This window comes from Arachis hypogaea, chromosome 19, assembly GCF_003086295.3.
Source record: "Arachis hypogaea cultivar Tifrunner chromosome 19, arahy.Tifrunner.gnm2.J5K5, whole genome shotgun sequence".
NCBI lineage: Eukaryota > Viridiplantae > Streptophyta > Magnoliopsida > Fabales > Fabaceae > Arachis > Arachis hypogaea.
In genome coordinates, this window is record NC_092054.1 from 148,882,111 (window position 1) to 148,902,436 (window position 20,326).

Consider the following 20,326-nt stretch of genomic DNA (forward strand, 5'->3'; position numbering starts at 1 on the left):
AAGTTTCATTACTAGACTCATATCAGAGCTCAATTTCTTAAATTTCCACCATCACCAACACCAGGAAGTAAAACACAGCACCAAAAGAAAAGATATTTGATTACCCTTTAAGGTCAAGAGTCAAGACAGAGAAGCATACTCAAAATAATTCAGCAGCGAAAAAAGAAAGTTACCTAATAATGAAGAAGATATGAACCTTGAGTGCAGAATTCAAAGTGCAGTTAGAGGAAAAGTTTTAATAAGTGCATTTTCGGATAAGCAAGCGAAGGCATGCCAAGACCTATCATGACCAACTCACCATCAGAACATACTACACAAACTGTAACATAATCACTCATATTTCAACAACTCATGACAAAAAAAAATCAATTTAAATAAAAGAAATAAAACGGCTACAAATTCAAAGGCATTCAAAGAACAAATATCATGGTTGAGTTTATCAAAGATGAAACAAGCTGGGGCATGATGCATGTGAAGCCCAAAATCGACCAAACTAGAGGCTAATTACCTGTGAAAATTAGAAGTAATACAAAGGACAACATATTCTCTTTACAAAAATGAGCAATCAGAAGAAAGGGTCATCTAAGAAGTAAACAGCAGAGAGCAAAACTCAAAGACATTAAACTCAATGAATTTGCAAACTCAATTTCACATGGACATCAAGCTAAAGTAGACAATAATAAAAATAAGTTATACCTCTCCAGTAAATTGCACAGTTGTAACTTATTGTCAATCCCAGAGGTACCTTCGAAGACCTGATCAATGTAGCAAAATAGTGAATAAACTTCATCCTAGTTTTCTCAATAGCACATGCATATTGGAGTTAGGCAGTAATCACTCACCTGAACAACACCTTTCTCAATCAAATTGCTCCTCGTCACTTTCAAAAATTTCTTCTGAACCCTAAAAGTTTCTTCCGAATCAAAATTGGCACTAGATCTGAGAAGACATTGGCATTACCTCAACTGCAAATCACATAAAGTAGAAGCTACTAAAGACATGGGCACTAGATCTGAGATCGGGGAGAGAGAGAGAGAGAGAGAGAGAGAGAGAGAGAGAGAGAGAGAGAGAGAGAGAGAGAGAGAGAGAGAGAGAGAGAGAGAGAGAGAGAGAGAGAGAGAGAGAGAGGATGGGGTAAGGTTACGAAAACAACCTCGCCGGCTTTGCAAGCAGTGTCGACCAGATCGTGGAGCTGCAGAAAAATAAAAACCTCCAAAAATCAGCAACAAAAATAATTTTGAAACCATAACCAGAGCAAAAACGAAGAAATCAGTAACTGGCGGAGAGGGAGAGGTACCTAGAGAACTTGAGAGGGAGCTGCAGAGAAACAAATCAGTAACTGGTGGAGAGGGAGAGGTACCTAGAGAAATCGTAACCGGCGGAGAGAGGAGAAGCCCGAGAGGGAAGAACGGCATTATCGGAGCACGGAGGAGACGAAGGAGAGAGAAGGGAGATCGAGAGCGCCGTTACTCTGTTTCGTTTAATGAGGCTAGGGTTGCAATTCTTTTGTTTTATATACGTGTGAAAATGGCAGTTCAAAACCGCCATAATCACCAGAACCACCACCAAACACAAAGTTAATTATGGCAGCAACCAAAAATGCCATAATAACCGGGTATTACGGCGGTTCTTTAAAACCGCCGTAATGTCAATGCCATTTTAAACTCTTTTTTTTGTAGTGAGTCTCCCGATGGAGGATGACTACCTCCTGCTGCATACTGTGCATTCTGTATTCGACATATGGCCGCAAATTTTGCCCTCACATTCAAGAGCAAGGGCGCAAGGAGGCTTCTCGTGAATGCAGCTTATGCCAAGACTGAGGTTGAATTCGATTACTCGTTTGATATCCTGCAGTCTGAAGACCCTGCCATGTGTGACTAGGCGAACAGGATTGACTATTCGTTGTGGACTCAGCATCGGGATGAGGGTAAGAGATTCGGACACATGACGACAAACATCTCCGAGTATTTTAATTCCATCCTGAAGGGAGTCAGGAATCTTTCGGTGTGCTCACTGGCACTTATGGGAGGTTGGCAGAGCTATTCGTTCACAAGGGGAGAGAGGCAGAGGTCCAGCTGGGAACTGGACAACAATTCAGTCAACATCTAACGAAGTGTATAGAGGCCAATCTGAAGACGGCGAGGTGCTTCACGGTGACTTTGTATGACAGAGATAATTTGGAGTTCACCGTCTCAGAGACCACTCCTACTGGGTCATTCTCACTTGGTAGTTACAGAGTGTCACTCAAGGCTCAGACACATGACTACAGATATTTTCAGGCCCTTCATTATCCTTGTCCTCACGCCTTGGCCTGCTGTGCCTATTCATAGCTTACTTGGCAGCCGTATGTCCACTAGGTGTATCATCTTAGCTCGGTGTTCAGTGTGTACCGGATGGGATTCACCCCTCCCATTTCTGAGGGTTTTTGGCCACCGTACGATGGGCCCACAGTCATACCGGATCCCACCAAGAGGCGTGAGAGTGAGGGACGTCCTAGGTCTACCAGAATCCAAAATACTATGGACGAGGCCGATCCGAACAGGCCCAAGAGATGTCGTCTGTGCAGGCAACCAGGACACACACGTCGGAGCTGTCCACAGGGCGGAGTCACCACGCAGACCGGGATCGATGCGTAGATGTTGGTTTAGTTACTTTACTTTCGTATTAGCACTTGAGTATATAGGTTCAGTTGTTCTAATTTCATATTTGCACTTGAGTATATAGGTTCAGTTGTTTTAGTTTCGTATTTGCACTTGGTGTTTTTTTTATTATCCTAGTTCATTCTGATGTAGTTAAGTTATATACTATTTTATTCTGTCTGTTCGCCACTTGGCACATGCACCGGTATAACCACGAGAGAACAGCTGATCCCCAGCTGTAGCCACCCATGTCCTCAAGCCTAGCTACGTATGGGAGCCACCTAATGTGAATGTGGTTGCCGGACTTATTGGCAAATAGCTGAGTTCCTAACAGCATCATGATATAGACCCGGGAATACCTCATAACTGTGGGCTCATCGGCTCCCTCAGGGAACTCTCCGAAGGTCTCCTGGAACCAGCTGCAGTTCACTGCAAACTTCTGGACTTGGTTCGCAGGAGGTAACACACCAAGCAACTCCTGGAACCACATCCAAGCTGGCCGGCCACCCTGGATGTACATCTGGAAATCTGTCAGGCAACCACTAACATAACGTCCATCGATTGACAGTCCTAAGTGGTACACCACGTCCTATAGTATAATAGTGCACTCCCCGAACGGCATATGAAATGTGTGCGTCTCCGGATGCCAGCGCTCCACGAAAGCACTGACCAGGGGCTCATCCAGTCTAAACCATCTCTCGTTCAGCCTCGCAAGATGGTATAAGCTGGCCATCTGCAAGTACAGAACGTACCTCTCGTCCAGACGCATACCCTGCTATCGTCGCATGCTCGAGATGCATCGCTGGGGCTGCAAATATAATGTACCAGAAAATTAAAAACAACTTTAATCATTCACTAACAAAACCACTAACAAAACCAACAACAAAACCACCGACAAAACCACCAAGAGAACCACTAACAAAAACACTAACAAAACCACTAATAATACCACCACCAAAACCACTAACAAAATTACTAACAATACCACTAGTAAAACCACTAGCAAAACCACTAAGTAAACCACTAATGATACCACCAACAAAACCACTAACAAAACCGATAACGAAACCACTAACAAAACCACTTACAAAACTACATACAAAACCACTAACATCATTCACTAACAAAGCCAATAACAAAATCAATGACAAAACCACTAACATCATTCACCCCCAAAACCACTAAAAAAATCCCTAACAAAACCACTAACATCATTCACCATCAAAACCACTAATAAAAACCCTAAAATCATTCACAAACAATGTCACCAACATCATTCACTATCAAAATAACTAACATAAAAACATATTTAAAAAATAATAAGTTATTCGACCCTACTTTCAACAGAACAAGTTCGTACTAACCTCTTCGTTGATGACACCAGCTATATAGGCTACTTTATCCAAACGATAAAGTCTGTCCGGATTATCCCCCATCGAATAAATATTCTGATCAAGCCTTTGTTGGAGTCGTTTTAGGTCGTTCTTTCTGGGATTTGGTGGGGTATGGTTTCGGAATGATGGTTCGAATGAGGTTGGTTCGAACTCCTTTTATAGGCAAAACATGAGTAATTCGAAACACCCTGTTTCGAATTACTATGGGCACCAAAAATTGAGTAGTTTGAAGCTACCCAATTCGAATTAGTGTGGATAGTGTGTGTGTGTGTGTGTGTGTGTAATTCGAATCACCTTGATTTGAATTAGTGCTTGTATGCGTGTGTGTAATTCGAATCAGTGTGATTCGAATTACTTTGAATGTGTAATTCGAATTGTACTAATTCGAACTATATAAAAACATGCTTCTGGTTGATTCATGTATCGTTTTTTCTTTTGGCTGAATTGTGAAATTTTTGTATGCCATTGGCTTATATGCGCGTTTTGCCCTAATTCATAATATATTCATTATAAAAAATAATATTTTAAAATTAAAAATATGAAAAGTGTTAATAGCAAATAAGAACTTAAAATTATATGTAAGCAAATTAAAATGTATTTAATGTGATTTGCAAGAAAAAATTTTCGTTATCAAGTATAATATATGTTTTATTATTTTGTACGAAACAATATTAGTTTTAATTTATGTATTAGTATTTTCCTGACGTTCCTCAACTCTAACTGTGATTAGGTCTAAAAGCTTGCTCACCTCATTAGAAACAAATATAATCTAGTAAATTTCTATTTAATAGTGTTATACATTGGGATAATCATAGGAGAATTAACTTTAGCAAGTTAATGGTATAGTGTTTAGTCACTACAGAAGTATTTTTACACAAAATTATCAATCAATTATGTATGACTTCTGAAGAAAATAATATATTAAACATGAATAATGGTGTTTATTAGGTAAAAGATAATAAATTGGCAAAGAAAAAAATTATTACAATGAGTATATTCATTTAACAAATATTCTTCTATCCAATACTATAAAAAATACACTGGTCACATTAGTTACTACAATCTAATTTCCATCGACAACGGTAGAATGCATAAATTGAGTCATTTCTAGGCTATGGTATTCGTCAAACAAACAATTAATTAAACATTTATCCATACATTCTCATTTTGAGTGGATTTATATATAAAAAATTATACATGAAAAAAAAAAGAAGAGTTGAAATAGTAAGAGCGATAAAAATGACGATGATTCTTAGAGCAACTCCAATAGGATCAATTTTGACATGTACAGTAGTAAATGAACTGATTTAAAATTGAAACTTGCATTAGATACTATTTTTGAAATAATACTGATATCAATAAGGAGATACCGTATCACTTTGAAAAAAGAAGAGTGAAATGTTGCCCCTTGTTTAACCCCATTCATTAAATAAACACTAATAGTGTTATTCTGACGTTGTTTTGTTGTAATGTTGTAACAAAGACTCGGTTAAAATATATCCGACACACGAATCTACTACTTTAGCGAATTGTACATGTTTCAAAGGTTACAATATTTTTACTATTCGGATACATTTTCTACGAAGGGTTTATATTTAGAGGCCTGCTACACATACAAGTCTTTTTGGCTTACAAGTCTTACAAGTTGGCACAAGGCCAACAAAAAACACGCATTACACTCCCACATTCAAGAGTAAATAAATGCACGTTATTCAACCACTTCCTATTTCCAAAGCGCGCTACTCACCATGCATTATAAATGACTCTTCTTCTTCTTCCTCCATGAAAGCGAGTTTCTTGTCAAATTTGAAGATAATGGAACTTCAGAAATACACCCAAATGATTACAGAAATACACTCAAACGATTACAGAAATATACCCAAAGAATTACAGAAATACACCAAAACGGTTACAGAAATTCACCCAAACGATTATAGAAATACACCCAAAGGATTACAGAAATACATCCAAAGGATTACAAAAACTACACCCAAAGGATTTAAAAAATACACCCAAAATTCGTTGAAGTACACCTTATGCATAATTCATAACTCTTTCTCTTTCTCCTCCTCATCTTCTGCTGCTTCTTCTTCTTCAAAAATATTTTCAGAGCTTGATGTCAAAAAACAATGGAAATCGAGAATAATGAAGAAAGAAAACAGAGAGGAAAGCACGTAAATGAAGAAGGAGAAAGAGAAGAAGAAGAAGAAGAAGAAGAAGAAGAAGAAGAAGAAGAAGAAGAAGAAGAACGTGCAGCAAGAAGAAGAAGAAGGTGCAGTGAAAACGTGCAGTAACGGTTGAAGAAGGAGAAAGAGAAGGCAAGAAACGAAAGAACAGAAGAAGAAGAGGAAGTGGAAGAAGAACGTGCAGCAAGAAAAAGAAGGTGCAGTGAAAACGTGCAGTAATGATTGAAGAAGGAGAAAGAGAATGCAAAAAACGAAAGAAAAGAAGAAGAAGAAGAGGAAGAGGAAAAAGAACAAGAACGTGCGCAAGAAGATCGAAGAAGAAGGTGCAATTGTAAATACTTGTATAAAAAACGTTTGTATGTGGAGAATTTCTCTTATATTTATTGTTACATCATTTTTAATTTTGTAATTGAATTATTTTCATGTAAAAAATATTAGAGTTAACATAATTAGATCTTTAATTGTAAATGCTCTCAATTTAAAAAAATATATATTTTATTAATTCTAATATTCTTACCAAAAAAATCTACTTATAAAATTAAAATAAACTGAAAAAAAATATTTAAACATATTATTTTTGTTTATTCAGATTCCAAACTATTTTTTTTATGTATTCAGTCAAAGAATTTATTTATCTGAACATGGTAAATATTAAATAATAATATTTAAACACATCTAGAGTGGATGAGTTGCATCAGTCAGAACTTGAGGTGCACGTAAAGCAGTTCGGGAGAAAGAAAAACAAATTAATTAGCAAATACGAATCGCAATATATAATTGGGGCAACATCAACACCAACACCAAAATCTACTCCTAAAAAATCACAACTAACTCAAACCCTAATTCCTCATTTGCCTAAATGTGAACTTTCCAAATCGCAATGGACTCCCGATCCATTATTGCAGAGCCTGCGAAGAAATTAAATTGGTTGGATCTTCCGCACGACGTCACTTTGATGATCATTGGGAAACTTACCACATTTCATATCTTAACCAGTGCTCAGTTTGTGTGCCGCAAATGGTGGCGCATCTGCATGGATCCGCTCATATGGCGCACCATCAACATGTGCGATATTGGGATTCCCAATTCGGTGGACTATAAATTGGAGAAGATGTGCCGCCATGCAATTGATCGAAGTTGTGGCCAGTTGGTAGACATAAGCATCGAGTATTTTGGTACCGATGATCTCCTCAAATATATAATTGACTCGTAAGTTTAAAATTTTTTATTTTTATTTGTATAAAATTACTTTTTAACATTTATTGGCATACAATTTTTAATGTGATGTTTGTATTGATAATTATAATAAGCTCATCGATAATTTATAATTAAGTTGAAGAATTCAAGTTGAATTACAATTGTTAAAAATTGTTAAAAGCTTCATGAATTACAAAATTTATTATTAAAAAGATTGTTCACAAGTCTTAATTTCATGAGTCACCTTTTTATCTAGTTGCAGCGTCAATCTTATTACACCGCTTTTATGTTTCTTGACTATTAACATAGTAATTAGAATTCATGCATATATAATATGATTAATAAAAAATAGCATGTTTATTGTTACTTCTCTAAGTGAAGTTCAAATGTTAATAGAGAGTAAGAACATGAATTATTGTGGTGTTTTGTTTCTATTGCTGGTATATATTATTATTATGATTATGGTGTATTGTTATTGAGTTATCTGAATAAGTGACTTGGACAAATTATTTGTGAATTTGAAAACTAAGAGTTTGTATGGTGATTTTTAATAGGGGATGTCATAAATTGCGACGTCTGCGACTTGTTCAATGCTTCTATGAAATTTTAGACAAAGGATTATGTGAGATGGCTGAAAAGCTTCCATTGTTGGAGGAACTTGATATTACTCTTTGTCCCAGAGTATCTAGTATTGCTTTAGAAGCAATTGGCCGAGGTTGTCCTCTTCTAAAATCATTCAAGTACAATCATGGCGGTAAAAAAGCAACATTTGCTATTGCACAAAATATGTCCAACTTACGCCATCTCCAACTTGTTGAAAACCGCTACCTCGACAATAGTGGCTTGAGCGCCATTCTTGATGGATGTCCTCATCTTGAATCTTTGGATTTACGCCGGTGTTGCAATGTCAAGTTGGAGGGGATATTGAGGACAAGATGTGATGAAAAAGTAAAAGATATGAAGGATCCAGATGCACCTCTTGATGACTTTGAATTTTGGGGACTTTGCTTTGAAAGCATATACGATGATGCAGTATATGACTATCTAAGAGAGAAGCGGTGGGTTCAAGAACGAGAAGCAAGAAGAATTAATTCAGGGTCAAGTAGGGAAAAGAAGAATAAAGCTAAATCCAAAAGCAAGAAGAAACGTTGAAAAAAAAATGCAGAATTAGTGACCGAACAAACATATATTATGAAATGGAAGATGCATATAAATTATTGCAGTCTAGTGTTTTCTTTTTTAAAATTATAATTTTTTATATAGGTCGTGTTTATTTTATTGGTTTGATTTTATCTCTTGTCTTGGGAAATAAAGAATTGTTTCAAGTTCTTGAATAATATAAGTTTATTGAGACAAATATTATTCTGTCTTCAAAATTTTCTTTCACAGAGTTCCAAGCCTTTAAAAATATAGGAATAAATAAATGAATATAAAGTTAAAATGGTTCGAAATAAAAAATACAGTGAGTGATTGGCTTGGCAAGGTCTCGAGAAAGAAAATTGTATCGTCCAACAAAATTAATTTGACAATTATATGTGAAAATTTATATTTGTTGTTCAAAGTTTTTCTTGTAGAACACGCAGTGACTCCAAACTATAAGCTTTTCTATGGTTGTGGTCAGAGTCAAATAGAGAAAAATGCAAAATAGATCCCGACACTCAAATTAATAAGTATTTAAGAGGTATAATAATTTTATGAATATATAATATTAAAAATATGAGTATAGAAATATAAAATAAGATATTAATTTTTAAAAATATGAGCATAAAAAACAAAAGAGATAGAGTAAAAATATATTTGAAAAATGACAAAATTTATATATACTTAGTAATACTTACACATCCGTCTATATGTCTTTTACTTTTTACCTAGAAAACAACTTAGACTAAAAAATTTATAAATCATAAATAAACCAAGACCTGTCTAGTAGCCTTTGGTGATCTGATACTTCTTCATCACCTGATGGAATTTTTTCACTGGTTTTAAGGAATATGCTGCAAGTACAGACAAGAGACATTTGTGTTAATATCCAAATTGGAATTCTATAGCTACACTCACATATAAAGAATACATCACTAAGTATTACATATATAAGAAATCATAGAAAGAAGAAATCCAATGATATTAAATACAACAGAATTAGGCTAAACTTACAGGGATTGGGACCATCTGGTTTAATATTTTGCCTACTTCACCGTCAAGAGAAGAGGAACCATAAACATCAATGTCATGCACACCATTTTCCCTTTCACTTGGATCATAATTCTCTGCTTCTGGAATGTTGTATGGCTCACTGTTAGAGTTCTGGCAAGTTTCATTGCCTACATGTTGTTGACAATTTATCATGACAAGTTTGAAAAATATCTAGCACATAAAAAAGATAACAATAGAGAATAGCAATGCCAATCCTGTGCAAGTACGGCTGCCCGCACTTGATCGTTCCCGAATTTCGACATCCCAGAAGCTTCCAAGGAGTCAAGTTGTGATAATTCTTCCTGGTAAGCACGAGCAACAGCTTCATCATTCTCCAGGTACGAAGGCTGACAGAAGCCTTCTCTAACATATTCTACGCTGCTACTTAAATCCGGATCATATCAAGTTATGATACTAGGAGAACCATTATTGGAAAGTGGTCAAACATCTAAGAACCATGTCATATGCTGTCATGATCCTTCAAAACAAGGAACTCTCTATCCAATCCAAGGACTAGCTGTCTTATCCCAAGAGTTCAATATCTGAAACAGACAAGGTGTAATGCATTCAGACATCATATAAACGATAAACTTAAGAAAGAAGAAGGAAAATATTAAAATGGTTCCTAATCTACCTAACAAGATCAGTTCAGAATGCAAATATAGACAAGGAATAAAGTACTAAATTCAATATATTCACTACATGAACACTTGGATCAGAAGCTACAATCCTTCAACTCAAACAGAGTTACCCAAACAGTATATCATATACACTTAGACCAATACAATGCTTCTTCAACATGAAATTAAATATCTAGTTTTGTTGAACCTTGGAAAACAAAAAAAAAAAACATGATATCCAACCCCAAAGCATTAACCTTGGAACATGCAAATCTTTGATTCACAACCTTTCTTACCCTGAAAATTAAATATAACACCTAAATCCATATCCCAGCGGACAGAAAATCCCTAGCCATCCAAAAGCGTAACCACCCGCTCCCCCCCCAAAAAAGAAGAATTTAAAAAAAAATAAAAATAAAAATAAAGAGCCTGAGGTAAAAAAAAAAAAAAGATAAAGGGTAAAGAAAAGACTAAACCAACCTTGGATTAAGCAGAATAAGGAAGATAGGGATTTGGGAATGGAAGAATGAGAAGAAAAGGGGAGGGTAATTGAATTCTTCAAGAAATGGAATGCGAATGAATGGATGGATTGGAAGTAAGAAAAAGTGTGGCGCAGAATCATTACAAACCAACAAAAACTAAATAAATAATGTATCATAAGTTAAAAGGATATTTTTTTTCAGAAAAAAGAAAAAGAAGTATTAACCTCAAAATCTGAACCTCATCAAACATTATATTACCAAGTCTTGAATATGCATTTTAATCTAAAATCTAGAACTTTATTTCTCAATCACTAATTTAGAACTGTTGCCATCCTCAAATTTCTAAATAACAATTCTCAAATTTAAAACTTAAAAAAGTTTCATGTTACCTTTTCAATCTTCACACTTCCTCAATGTGGTTCTTTGTGAATAGCTAGTAGAAAGGTTGAAGAAGACTTCAATCTTGATGAAGAAGCTGTAGCAAGTGCTTATCGAGAAAAACTATCACTTGCTAATTACCAATGTTATCCTGAAAAATAGGAAGCAGAAGAATAGAAAGAAGTAGGTGGTAGAAGGAGGGAATTTTGTATTGATTTACTAATAATGATATGTGATTTTTATTGTTATATAGAGTATTTAAAAGAGTGTTTATAACTGAAATAACAGAATATAGTTACATTAAATATTTGATTCTAGCTAACGAAATTAGTTGGATTAAGTAAAGATGAGGACATCATGCGTTAATATTTCATCATAACAAATCCAATGCAACTTGACCTTTAAATATATTTTATTTGAAAATTCACAAAATCATAGTAGTTTATATTTTATTTTAAACTTAAAATAATTTTTTATAAAAAATAATTTAGTTCTAACAAACTAACTGGTTTTCAGTTATTCTTATCTAATTTTATTTTCTCTTATCGATTTGTTGAAGGACTTTGCTTTAAGAATATGTTGATTTTATATAGTTAGTTAGTTACACGTATTTATCTAGTTATTAAAATGGTTATTAGATATTTTAGATAAGGAAAAGTATAGGTAAACAATATAAACAATAGATATATCGGATGTTCATTTTACTAGTGTACGGATGGTTATTTTAATATTAAAATTTAGAGAATTAATTTGGAGGTGTAGTGTGTTTTTATTTGATTGGTGGTTGTTCATATTGTTCAACAAAGTCATTGTCCCCCTAGCATTCTCCTTTAGATAATTATTGTATGAGTTAAATTTTAATTTGATCCCTGAAATTTAGTCCAATGTATCAGAATAACCTCCACAATTTCATTGGCCCCAATTAGAACCTCCAAATTTACAATCGTGGTTCCGACTTGCCCCTGCGATCATCTACGTCACCGAAATATTGATATGACGCAATTGCATGACACGGTGGACACTACTTAAACAACGATGCATTGGTTTCGCGCCCAAACATTTTGGAAGCCACGTCGTTTCAGTTTTTTGTGGGTTAAAACTTTTTCTTTTCACTGCGATGATCATAAGTTGCAAAACATCAAAAAAATCCTTACACTACGTAGTTTCCAAAGGGTTTCGGCGCCAAACCAATGCGCCGTCATTTAAGTAATGTCCACCATATCATGCAATTGCGCCAGATCAGCATTCCGGCGACGAAAATGATCGTAGGGACAAATTAAAGCTACGATTGCAAATTTAGAAGTTCTAATTGTAAACCCCGATTAAATTAGTAAATAATTAGTCAATAAATTAGTTTTTAATAAGGAGGATTGGAAATGTGAATATTATATTAAATTAGGGTAGAGCTCATCAAAACGAGAATTTTGACACTAATTTCGAAGAAAACGGTCCAAAATTGGACCAAACGGATCGAACCGATTGAACCGGATCCGAACCGGGCTATCGGTCCAACCGGACCGGCCCTTTTAAGTGAACCCAAGCCCTTCATCCCCTTCATTCCAACAGAAATGAAGCTTTCAGCTTCCAGGGGAGGGAAGAACGAGAAAAATCCCGTAACCCTCACGTTGCTTTCAAAATCCCGTAACTCCTCCGTTCGAGCTCCGATCGCCGCACCGTTTGCGGCCACGCGTTTACCGCGTCGAGCTCTACGTTTCTACCGAAACAATTTCATAGGTAACTCATTATTTTATACTCAGCATTCATTTCCCCCAATTTTCGAGTTTGTTGAATTTCTTTGATTTTTGATGTTTTAGGATCCAATTAGCTTGAGAGAAACGTTCACTCTTGCTTATGTGAAACTTGGGTAAGGTGAGGATACGATAATTCTATTTTATTTTTATTGAATTTGAGCTTTGAGTATTAAATTGGATATATATGTGTTATGAATGTGTATTAGGTTGTAAATAAATAATTGGAGCTTGAAATTGTAAATACTGGAACTTGGAGGAAGCGGATTAGTTGAGTTTTGAGGGGCTGTCTTGGTTTTGAATAAATAGCTTTGGTCGTTACGTGGAAATTGGCCAAGATATGGTTTAGGTTTCTTGCATTTAATATATAATGTTCTGTGAAAACTTAGGCTAGATGACCATAGGATAAGTTGGAATGCAGGTGTATGTTTAATGTTTAGTAATTTGTTGATCAATATATATTTGGTTGAAGTTTATTGGATAATTAGTTATTAATTTTGGATGGTGAATGTTGTTATGTAATTTGGAGAGAATTATGGTTGAATGTTACTGTTGATGAACATGGTTGGTTTAGTGCTTGTTGATTAATTAATGATTTGGTGAATTATTGATTTGAGGTATAACTATTGTTGAGGTTGTTGTGATAATGAGGTATTTTGTGTTAAAAGCCTAGGATTTGTGAACTATGATTCTTAGTTGAATTTTGGTTGTTGGATTTGAATATTGTATGAGTTTAATTGTTGATCTGAGGTAGATTTATTGTGGTGATTGTTATGATGATGAGGAAGGGTATGTTGAATTGAAAAGAATGCAGGTTTGGACCCGAAAAGGGTGGCAAAGTCCGAGTTTTAGAGGAGATGCTGCCGAAATTTTATAAAAATTAGAGATTTTGTTTATATGATTATCTAAAAAGATTTAGATTCAAAGGGTATATGGTTTGATTTAGAGTTATTAAGAAAATGAGCATGTTTTAAGTTTGATTCATTTAGAAAAGAATGAATTATGTTTTGAATTGGAACTATTGATGGACGGAATGGGAGGTGTGATAATGAAGGATAAGGATTGAATATGATTGACGTATAATGATGAATGAGATGCGATTGAGAATGATGTGGATGTTGATGAATTATAATTGAATTATTTATATGGCTTATGAATTTGAATAATCTGAGATACGAGATTCCCTGGATTAAGTGCCATGGCTTGCCACCACGTGTACCAGGTTGAAAACTCGATACTCTATTGACCCTACGACGTAAGTGTGACCGGGCACTATATAAATTCCCGGGAATGTTACCCCCATTGAGAAATATTGATTATTTGAGAAAAATCTATGCATAGACTCTTGGGGATGCACGTCGGGGGACAGTCTAAGGACAATTCAGACTTGTCGGGTTGGCTGGATAACCGACAGATGAGCCTCATCAGCCATAGGACAGGCATGCATCATATGCATATTACTTGAATTACTTGCTTGTGTATTAACTAGGTGTGCCTAAATGTACTTGCCATGTTAAATGTATATTTGTTATCTGCAGTACTTGTAACCTTCTTGTGTTTGCCTTTGTCTGTTTAGTTGTCTGTGAAAATGCATGATGGAGTTGGAGGTATGGAGGAATGGCAGTATGGGATTTAAATTTAAGGTTAAGTTAAGTTAGGATTAAATATTTTTAGAGAACCACCTTTTATGGCTTCTGTTTAATACTTTAAGCTCTATAATCTGAGTGTCGGTGTTCTAGGATTGCCTCTGGCATTCCCAGGATCTTATATATTATGTGTGTGGCACCTTTTCCATACTGAGAACCTCCGCTTCTCATTCCATACTATGTTGTTGTTTTTCAGATGCAGGTCGAGAGGCATCTCGTTAGGCGTCTGGACTCTTGAAGCGGAGTGGTTACTGGGATATTTTGTTATGCTATGATGTATATATATGTACTTAGCTTTCTCTCCGCATGACTTATTCTTTTTGATCCTCTTAGAGGTTTATGGAGAGGCAGGATTGTGTATATGTACTTTTGGGTTTTGGATATGTATGTATATATGTGTAAATATTCTCCGGCCAGTCTTGACTTCGCAGGCTGAGTTAGGAGCTTGATATTTTGTATCTTTGGCACTCTATTCCCACTTCTGTTATCTTGTGTTTGATAGTTATGGTTTTCTTAGCACGCAGGTTAACTCGTTCCTTGAGCGTTGCGCTTTTATTTCGCGATTTTTGTTTCCTCTATTCTTCAAGGCTCCTAGCATATTATAATTCTTCTGCTATTATATGTACTTATTTTATTCAGAGGTCGTAATACCACACCACCTCTATTTTACGACTTAAGCGTAAAACTTAGTGTGGTAGAGTGTTACACTAATTAAAACTAACAAAATTACAGAGATCATTATAAGCATCAGGCTAAATTTCAGTTGCCAAATTGAAATTTAACTCATTATTGTATCTATTATTCTAATGCTCTCCTTTTCGGTATGTTCTGCTTCCAATTACATATAAGGTGATAGACTGAGAGTGCACTCTACGAGACAAAATTAAATAAATTAGATGTATTTTAAAATTTTTTTTTCTTTTTTTAAAATTATTTTCTTTTCAAATTAAACATTATTTATTGATAATTACTTAATTCAAATAAAAAAATTCATATTTCAAGAAATTACCCTTTTTTTATAATATATCTTAACTAAAAAACAATGTAATTTTGTAATTTTGAATAAAATTAAAAAAAAAAATTGTATCGTCCAACAATATTAATTTGACAATAATATTTTCATTCACATATATCCTACAAATAGCTATATTTTTCAATGAAGAATATTAAATTATATTTGGCTATCAATCAATTATCGATATTTAACAAATATAAAATAAAATATATTATTAAATTATTAAACTAAACAAATTAATTTAAAAAATTAAATTAATGATTAAAGAACGACCAAAATAACAAGTGTCCCTAGAATTTCTCTTTTGGAATACTCAACATCAATCATCGTTATCTCTTTTTCGATCAATCTGGCCATTTTGTACTGCCGATATGATTGATTTTATTAAACAGCTAGACCGTACTCAACACGAAAAAATTTATAAAAGTAAAAAAAAAAATATATATGTTTCGATATTTAAAATAAAAATATAAAATAAGAAATTTATAAAATTATTATCAAAATCAAAGTTTAACTTAAAAAAAGTGAGTAATAATTATTTTATATTTTTTAAAGTAAAATAATTATACACTGATACAAAATTTAAAATAAATTAAAATATTTATATTAGAATACTATTTTTTCAAAAACTTCTCTATAAATAAAATTGATGGTTAAATTTGCAGACATTCCTACGTGATTCATAAGTAAAACTTTTAAACCTCTCTTACTCTTAACTCTTGAAAGTGCCACATATAGTTGGCCATGTGTAAAAACTGGTTTGGGCAAGTACAATTCAACATGAGATAAAGTTTGTCCTTGAGACTTATTAATTATCATGGCAAACGATACTATTATGGAAACTGTCTTCGTTGGAATCTAACTGGGACGGTTTCATTTGTTGGTACTATATTCATTCTTGGAATCAAAGCAATATGACCAACATTGTTACCCATTAAGACTTCACATTCTATGACATGATTTCCAAGCTTCCTAACTTGTAGCCTTGTACCATTACAAAGACCACTGGATTGGTCAATATTCCTTAGTAACATCATCGGAACACCAACCTTGAGTATTAATTTATGTGGAAGCAAACCAGAACAATTTATGCTATTCAGTAATTCAGGACCATAGAGATCTAGTTGACTCTCCATATTCCCTTCATCCATACTAATGGAATCCGAACTAAGATATAACTTTTTCCCTCCAAGAATGATAGCCATCAGATGGTTGTTGACCTCTTCAACAATGTCTAGTGTGGGAGCCAGTATAGTTCTTGCTTTGAAAAAACCTTTGAGGACATGTTTTCTAAAATATTTGGATAAGAAAAATGAACCAACTCATCAAATGCCTGGTCCGAAGAAGGAATAACAATATCTCCTGGAAGACATATCTCAGATTCACCATCCATATTGTCACCTATTAGACCATCACCAACTTTCAATAACCACTCACCAAATTGCTCTGTCTCATCTTGATCTGAAGCAATCGTCCCTATAGAGAGTCTCATATTTTTTGTTAGTTTGAGCACCTGACAAAACTTCCAAAGGTAAGACGAATTCACGGTTGAATGAATGATATCTTGTCTCGATCCTCGTGAATAACAAGAAGAATTTGTCTAAAGTCTCCACCTAGTACAACCACTTTTCCTCCAAAGGGCAAATCTTTTTTATATGTTGGAGAACACCTTATGATATCACCCAAGCATTTATCAAGCGCTTCATAGTAGTACCTACTAACCATTGGAGCTTCATCCCAAATTATAAATTTGGCTTTCAACAGCAATATTGCTTGAGAGGAACCAGGTTTGATGTTACATACAGAATCCTCAGTTATATTCAGTGGTATTTTGAACCTTGAGTGTGCCGTTCTTCCATTGGGAAGAAGTAAAGATGCAATACCACTCGAAGCAACGTTTAACACTATATCACCCCTTGAGCGAATCTCAGCAGACATAAGGTTCCAGAGAAATATTTTTCCAGTACTCCCATGACCATACACAAAGAAAAAACCCCCCGTTACAATACACAGCTATAACAATTTTATCGAATGCATATCTCTGCTCAGGTGTTGCGATGGCTAACATGTCTGAGGTATTTTTCTTTAAATCATCCCTGTTAAAGTTTAGCTATTCCCTAATAACCCTTTTGGTTAACAAAGAACTATCAACTTCAGTTGCTAAAGGCATAGGAGGATAGTCTTTCAAGGTTTTACCATAGGAATGTAAGATCTTGTCTATATCCATTAAGCACAACTGCTTAATCTCATCATCTGACATTGTTAACTCTGCATATTATACGATACTGTAAAAATTCAATCAAACTAAAAATGATCAATAAGGAAGAACTTTTATCATTGTAATTAATAAAAACTCACCCCTCATGTTCATCACGGCTCTCTGTCGATACAAAATATTATCTGAGAGTTCATGCCAACATCTATCCCAAACATGTTATGGTCTTGAGATATTGTTGGATGTTAATAGAATGACAAATAACCTCCTAACATATGATCCTGAAGCCCATGAGCTTACTTCCTTAATTGCATCAATGAATTCTTTGTCATCTTGCAAGAGTCTAAGGGCGAAGCATGCATCTCTATACGTAGCATAAATTGTTCCGCCTACTGTTCTTATATCTCGAAAATTCATACATCCTCTTTGAGTATTCAAGAGAAGTCATTGGTAATATTCTTCGGTATTTGCTGCAAAAAACTTGGTTAAAATCTGACTTTTAAGTTGTTAAATGGATTAAGCTACGCTATTTTAATTATTATGTAGCTACACATCCGCATAAGAATAATTTTTCTAAAAAATATAGAAAAATAAAAAATTGTATAATCTACATATTATAACTGTTGAAAGTTATTTGAACATTTATTTTCTAGTGTAGATAAATCGAATAAAATGGACGTGGGGTACAGGCTGTTAAGATTTTAAATTTAAATCATTAAATAAGAAAGATCAAAATTGAATATAAACTCGTCGTTACCTGCAAGTACATGAGTCAACCTTCCAATTGCGAAGCCTTTCTTTCGAGGAAACCACTTTGAAGAATCGTCCTTCCAAACAAACTTGGTTGGAAACTCAGCATAAGTCAGACTTCGAGCATAGGGATATGACATGTTTGCCGCCATCCATTCCAAAAACATGGACTTATGAGATATTGCTCTTTCGACGATATCATTCACATTAGAAGTTTCACCATAAACCACAGGTTGCTCATCCTCCAAATGGAATGGAAGTCTAATCACAAATAGTTCTTTCTCTTGGATTTCCTATCCAAATAGACGCCAGATTGCCTCACATGCCGAAATGTACCTACAATCATAGTAATTCTTAATTTTGTCAACAACTTATGTGGCTTCTGACGGATCACCAGCATTGTATAGAGTAGCTATTTCGCGGTCATTACCCTTGTGTACATACTTAAACAGATACTTAATAGAACTTGTTTGGCATGTGTATTTCACATTTATGTGGCACCCAAACTTGAGTAATAATTCTGGATTATACGGAACAATGAACTTATTGTCTAGTACACATTCTCTTTTCTTCACTGTTCGACCGTTATCAGTACGCCTATATTTGGAAAATTCGGCCTCGTCAATGAGTGTTCGCTGTCTAAACTCTTTAGGATAGAACTTTGAACAGGATCTATTCTTCATGCAAGGTGAATTCTTGTTGTACGGACCACATGGACCATGTACCATGTAATTTTGAACAGCTCCATATAGATTTGGCCTTTCATTTTTATCAGGAATCTCAGTTGTTATATGTTTGTCTATGTCATCTGGTATTTGTGGCTTGAACTCGTTACTCATGAATAAAAGGATATGTGTATGCGGAAGTCCTCTCTTTTGAAACTCTACAGCGCAAACGTCTAAAAATTGAAAAAGACAAAGGAGCAAAGTATTACAACATAAGATTTTAATAAAGCGTTGCATAAACACTGACTTACATCCCAAAATTTTGCCAAAGATTTTTTCCTCTTTTAGGTCATCAATCAAACCATCAAGCTTGATCTTAAAAACTCGACACAATATATCAGGACGGTCTTCTGCCTTCAATCCAATGGGAGTCACTTCTCTTTTTATCTCATCCCATTCAGGGTTACAGGTCATGGTGATAAAATACTAGGATATCCTGCGTATCTGCAAATTGCAAATGCATCTTTATAATTATTCATCATATACCTAGGTCCACCGGTAAAAGTACTGAAAAGAATGATTCTTTTGCCAAGCCTTGCAGCATCTACATCCCCGTTTATAAGACTTTCATGCAGACATTTGTATTTATTAACCCTCAACTGTGGTTGTTTACACCTAAAGAATTTTAACCTCTCTTATTCCACCATTGTGTAGGCATCTACCAGAAATTGTTGGAATAATCTCTTTGATCTCAGAATTAACGGAGATTCACCCGTCCTTTTTTGTAGTTGAAAAGCAAAGAATTGTCGCAAAGTGATTGTTTTGTTTTTCTTTGTAGGCCTAGCAGAGATAGAATCTGATATTGCAATATCCAAACGAAATCCATCCTCCCTATATGGAAACAACAATGGATATTGCAAGGCTAAATAAGATGGATGAAAAACATTAATCCGCTGGAGCTTTCTAGATTGACTCTCTATAATAATATCTCTATCTTTGCTAAGTTGTTCAACATCGCCAACAATCAATGCAGCCACCTCAGATGCTGATGGCAAGTTGTATGTCCTGCCATCTGTAGTCCTTTTGCTAATCAACTTAAGCTTTATGTTTGTGCAATTTTTCTGTTGGTACCTATATCTTGCATAGCGAAAACTCTTTGCCAAACTATTATATTTGTCTAGCATGTTTCTTAATATTG

General features: G+C 34.7%; 2 protein-coding genes and 2 long non-coding RNA genes across 6 annotated transcripts; 2 read left to right on the top strand and 2 right to left on the bottom strand.

The window, feature by feature from the left end:
* Positions 1-6,949: 6,949 nt before the first annotated feature.
* LOC140172872 (putative F-box/LRR-repeat protein 9) lies at positions 6,950-8,716 on the top strand. The gene is made up of 2 exons (XM_025823298.3): positions 6,950-7,428; positions 7,971-8,716. Exons 1-2 carry the CDS (start codon positions 7,100-7,102, stop codon positions 8,566-8,568), a joined length of 927 nt encoding a protein of 308 aa, XP_025679083.1. The 5' UTR covers positions 6,950-7,099; the 3' UTR covers positions 8,569-8,716.
* On the bottom strand, positions 8,040-11,260 carry LOC112777573 (uncharacterized). 3 transcript variants are annotated; one of them, XR_011877035.1, is made up of 5 exons: positions 10,710-10,849; positions 9,849-10,151; positions 9,571-9,737; positions 9,336-9,410; positions 8,040-8,460 (listed from the first exon to the last, which is right to left on the bottom strand). It is a non-coding gene; the product is annotated as an uncharacterized lncRNA (long non-coding RNA). The 3 variants fall into 3 exon arrangements; XR_011877033.1 differs by lacking the exons at positions 8,040-8,460; positions 10,710-10,849 and adding an exon at positions 11,101-11,260 and having other exon boundaries at positions 9,211-9,410; XR_011877034.1 differs by lacking the exon at positions 8,040-8,460 and having other exon boundaries at positions 9,211-9,410.
* A 1,380-nt stretch (positions 11,261-12,640) lies between these two features.
* LOC140182461 (uncharacterized) lies at positions 12,641-14,984 on the top strand. Its single transcript, XR_011878042.1, has 3 exons — positions 12,641-12,823; positions 12,904-12,958; positions 14,680-14,984. It is a non-coding gene; the product is annotated as an uncharacterized lncRNA (long non-coding RNA).
* Positions 14,985-16,331: 1,347 nt separating this feature from the next.
* Positions 16,332-19,602, bottom strand: LOC140182402 (uncharacterized). The gene is made up of 6 exons (XM_072228593.1): positions 19,440-19,602; positions 19,021-19,361; positions 18,471-18,756; positions 17,624-17,766; positions 17,168-17,511; positions 16,332-16,788 (listed from the first exon to the last, which is right to left on the bottom strand). The coding sequence occupies exons 1-6, from the start codon at positions 19,600-19,602 to the stop codon at positions 16,332-16,334; spliced, it is 1,734 nt and encodes a 577-aa protein (XP_072084694.1).
* Between the last annotated feature and the right edge of the window lie 724 nt (positions 19,603-20,326).